The 4,249-nt window shown below is 35.1% G+C and overlaps 1 protein-coding gene across 1 annotated transcript; it reads right to left on the bottom strand.

Annotated features, from left to right (window-relative positions):
* Positions 1–1,864: 1,864 nt before the first annotated feature.
* LOC101681359 (olfactory receptor 4K15-like) lies at positions 1,865–2,791 on the bottom strand. The gene has a single exon (XM_013050610.1). The coding sequence runs from the start codon at positions 2,789–2,791 to the stop codon at positions 1,865–1,867; it is 927 nt and encodes a 308-aa protein (XP_012906064.1).
* Positions 2,792–4,249: the final 1,458 nt, after the last annotated feature.

Genomic DNA, 4,249 nt, shown 5'->3' with positions numbered 1-4,249 from the left:
TTTAAAGAATGCGTCTAGAATTCATAAGTATTTTTGTAATTGTTTGAGAACTACCTTTCAATATTGTCAGTAGTAAAGGTGTGATCTTATGTTTCTAATCTGCAGATATTTTGTGAGAATCAAATGAGATATAATGGTACAATTTATGTGTTACATTATGATCATTAAGTATGTTTGGCTTTCTCATTATCATCATCACCACCATCATATGACACAGTCCTATATTTATTTTTTTTTAATTCTATGTTTCACAAAGGAATCAACAGAGCATTGTGGAGTGGTAAAATCATGAAAGGAAAAAATGAGTCAGAAATTGTTTAACGCATACTTGGTACTAAATCTTATTCCATACTGCTGTTTCTTCTACACACTCTGTTTCAAAAACACAATTTGTCTTCAGGGAATGGCTTTCTTTTAAATATTAGAAGTCAGAAATTGAGGGTTGTTTTGTATCATTTCTTCTTTTTTTTTTTTTTTTTTTAATTTTTTATTTTTTATAAACATATATTTTATCCCCAGGGGTACAGGTCTGTGAATCACCAGGTTTACACACTTCACAGCACTCACCAAATCACATACCCTCCCCAATGTCCATAATCCCACCCCCTTCTCCCAAACCCCCTCCCCCCAGCAACCCTCAGTTTGTTTTGTGAGATTAAGAGTCACTTATGGTTTGTCTCCCTCCCAATCCCATCTTGTTTCATTTATTCTTCTACCCACCTAAGCTTCTATTTGCTGATTATGATTGTGCTCGACTCACTTGTGTGATGCATGACTCTCAGTGTTCTAAGATTGATTGGTGAAAGAGGAGTTAGACTACAAGAATTAAATATTAAATTTAAGAATGATAACATAGTCTTCCTTTAAAAAGTCAAGATGATTCTCTGTTTTTAGAAAGCTTTAGAAAAATGTATTCTAAATTACATTTTGTTGGTTGGTATGGATTAGAGAGCATGAATGATGTAAGAAATATGTGAGACTATATAGAGCAGTGTTGATGAAAACTGTCTACTTATACAGGGAGGATATCCATTTTTATGTATAGTCATTGAACTTTGAATGTCAATTCTAAATTTTAATATACTGATATAGAAAAACCCCGTGACCTCAAGTTTTAATATTTGTAGCATGGTTAATGTAAATTTATGAATCTAACTTGGTTTCTGAGTTTGGATGATGAGTTCTGCAACATAATCTGTTTGCTCTTTGGTCCCTATGTTTGGATACTTTGTTGTGAGAGTTCACATTGCAAAAATACGATCTGTGCATACAAAAAAAAGTTCTAATCTATGTAGTTTCTTAGTTCAGATGGCAATAGTTTGAATAGCAAAGAATATAAATGCGGTGTTTGTATATATTTACAAATGTATACATTTGTATACATTTATAAACTCTCTCTAGAGAGAGAGAGACAGAATGATATATATAACCAGAAATTATAAAAGCATGGTAAAATTTATGATAATACCTACCTCTCATTGGTGATACCAGGTAAATGATGACTGGGGAATAACTACAAATCAGTCACTATCCTGAAACTTAAAAATGATTTAAATATTTTACATTACTTTAGTATTTTGTACATTTTTCTATTAAGTTGATTGGAAAAAGCATTGATTTGAGAGATGCATTTTATAGTTAAAAGACTTACTATAAATAATTTTAGTCTGAAATAAAAATTATTTCATAAGTAAAAAATAGGAAGTCCAATTCTTTTATCTAAAATTGTTTACTATTAGAAAATGCTAGAAAGAGAAAGAAAATGGGTGCTATGATATTTCAGAACAGTAGTTGACAGAGTAAGATGCACTAACCCGGCTTTTATTATAGGTGTTATTTATCACAAGGAATAGCTGGGAGACTTTCAGAAACACACTTGTCGACTCCTTAGCTTTTGCATTGCTGATATCACCTCCTTGTTTCTTAAGGTGTAGATCAGGGGGTTTAAAAGAGGGGTGAAAACAGTATAAAATATGGAGAGAACCTTATCCACTGGGAGACTGCTAAAAGGCCAGGCATAAATAAAGATGCAGGGTGCAAAGAAAAGGGTCACCACAGTGATATGGGCAGTCAGGGTGGCCCTTGCCTTGGCCATGCCTGCTGAGGAACGCCGCCGTACTGTAACCAGGATAACTGTGTAGGAGATCAGCAAGAGCACAAAGGAGCTCATGGCCATTAGACCACTGTCTGAAAGCATCAGTACCTCAAGAGTAAAGGTATTGGTGCAGGCAAGTTTGATAACCAAGGGAAGATCACAGAAAAAACTGTCCACTTTATTGGGGCCACAAAACGGAAGGTTTACTGTGAAGATTAACTGACTCACTGAGTGGAAAACCCCAATGAGCCAGGAGCCCACCACAAGGCTTGTGCACTTGCGCAGACTCATAATGGATGCATAGTACAGGGGTCGACAAATGGCGACATATCTATCATATGCCATGGCCACAAGGAGCATCATTTCACCACCAGCAAAGACATGCAGAAAGAATATCTGGGCCATGCAGCCCTCAAAAGAGATGGTCTTGTGCTCCATAAGGAAATCAATAATCATTTTGGGTGTGGCAAAGGTGGAGAGACACACATCAATGAAGGAGAGGTTACTAAGTAGGAAGTACATGGGTGTGTGTAGTGCAGGTTCGGAGATGACAGTGAGCACAATGAGGAGGTTCCCCAGCACAATGGAGAAATAGAAAAGTGTAAAAAACACAAAATAGAACAGTTGTAGCTCTTGAGAACCCGAAAGACCGTGCAATATAAATTCAGTCACTCCTGATTTATTTCCTTGGTCCATGATTTCAAACTTCTGAGATGGGATCAGAAATGTTCCTGTCAAGTGAAATGGAGAAAACATCATCATATTGTGCCAGTGAATGAGCAAAGCTAAGCCTGGGCTATCAGATTCCATTCAGCATACTTATCTATTTAGATCCTCGTAAGCACACAGATAAATGTTATATGCAGTCATTTATTTTGTAATGACTCTCTAACCTTGGCTTTCATCTCTGAACCCCAACCTGATAGTCAAGTTTCAAAACACAAGTTTACGTGTCACTTCCATAACTAAGGGCATACTGATAATAGTGTCCTCTCCCTTCCATAGCTTCTATCTCATTTTAAATCACTCCCTATAGGTAATAAAATCAACTTATTTCTGTTTTTTCCCTCCTGTTTGTATTTTTGAAAAAATAAACATGTACTTATTAAATAATTAAACAAATAAGTAAAATTCCTGATAAATGGGAAACTTACAGTCTGAGTCATACTGACAGGTTTCAAATGCTATTTCTTATGATTCCTAGTGCTATGACCTTGAGGAAGTTAATTAAACTCTCTATGATTTAGTTTTTGCCTCTGTGAATTAGGAGAAATAATAGTATATGCCTCAAAGGATTATTATAAGGGTGAAGAAAACTATAATAGATGAACTACTTAGGATAGTACCTGGCACATAAGAGATATTCAGTAGATGTTAGGTACTATGCCTTTGTTCCCTCAATGATGAAAATGTTTTCAGGTATAAACTAACATACTATATAAATTATTAATGTATGTACTTGTCCTACTTAAAAGAACAACTACTTCATGCATGTTGATGGTATTTACATGGAAGTGTGTGAATATTTGAGTTAATAATTAATATCATATTTTTAGCTTTTTAATTAATTCCTAATTTAGATTCTTTGTAAATGTGTAATGGCTTTTTTCTACCCAGTGACTCTGAATTTCTGTGAATTTAATATGTGATCCCCAGCATCAAATACAGAAAAGGATACCGTATTTGCTGATATTATCAATCTATATCTTCTCTCTCAATTTATATAAACACATTTTATGATTCTGAAGGAACAGATTTTATTAATTCTTTGATTTTTTTACAGTACATTACTCATAGATAGTATTCAATAATACTTGTTGATCCTACTATACAAAAAATACAATTTTTAGTTTCACATCAGTTAAAAGAGAACTGCTTTTATTTTCTTCTGTAGGCTAATTATGCCTGTGTGGTTTGTATGAAACTGAAAAAAACTTCTTTTTAAGAGACTCTGATTCTTGGGCCATCTGGGTGGCTCCGTCCATTAAGCATCTGGCTCTTGATGTCAGCTCACGTCATGATCTCAGGGTCACAAGATTAAACCCTGTCTCCGGCTCCCTGCTCAGCCGAGAGTCTGCTTGAGATTCTCTCTCTCCCTCTCACCCTACCCCCAACTCATGCTCACTCTCTCTTTTTGTCTCTCTCTCAAATAAA

This window comes from Mustela putorius, unplaced genomic scaffold (assembly GCF_011764305.1).
Source record: "Mustela putorius furo isolate JIRA1106 unplaced genomic scaffold, ASM1176430v1.1 tig00003896_pilon_pilon_pilon, whole genome shotgun sequence".
Lineage (NCBI taxonomy): Eukaryota > Metazoa > Chordata > Mammalia > Carnivora > Mustelidae > Mustela > Mustela putorius.
Note: the sequence above shows the minus strand (reverse complement) of the source record. Positions and strands in the feature narration are given on the sequence as shown.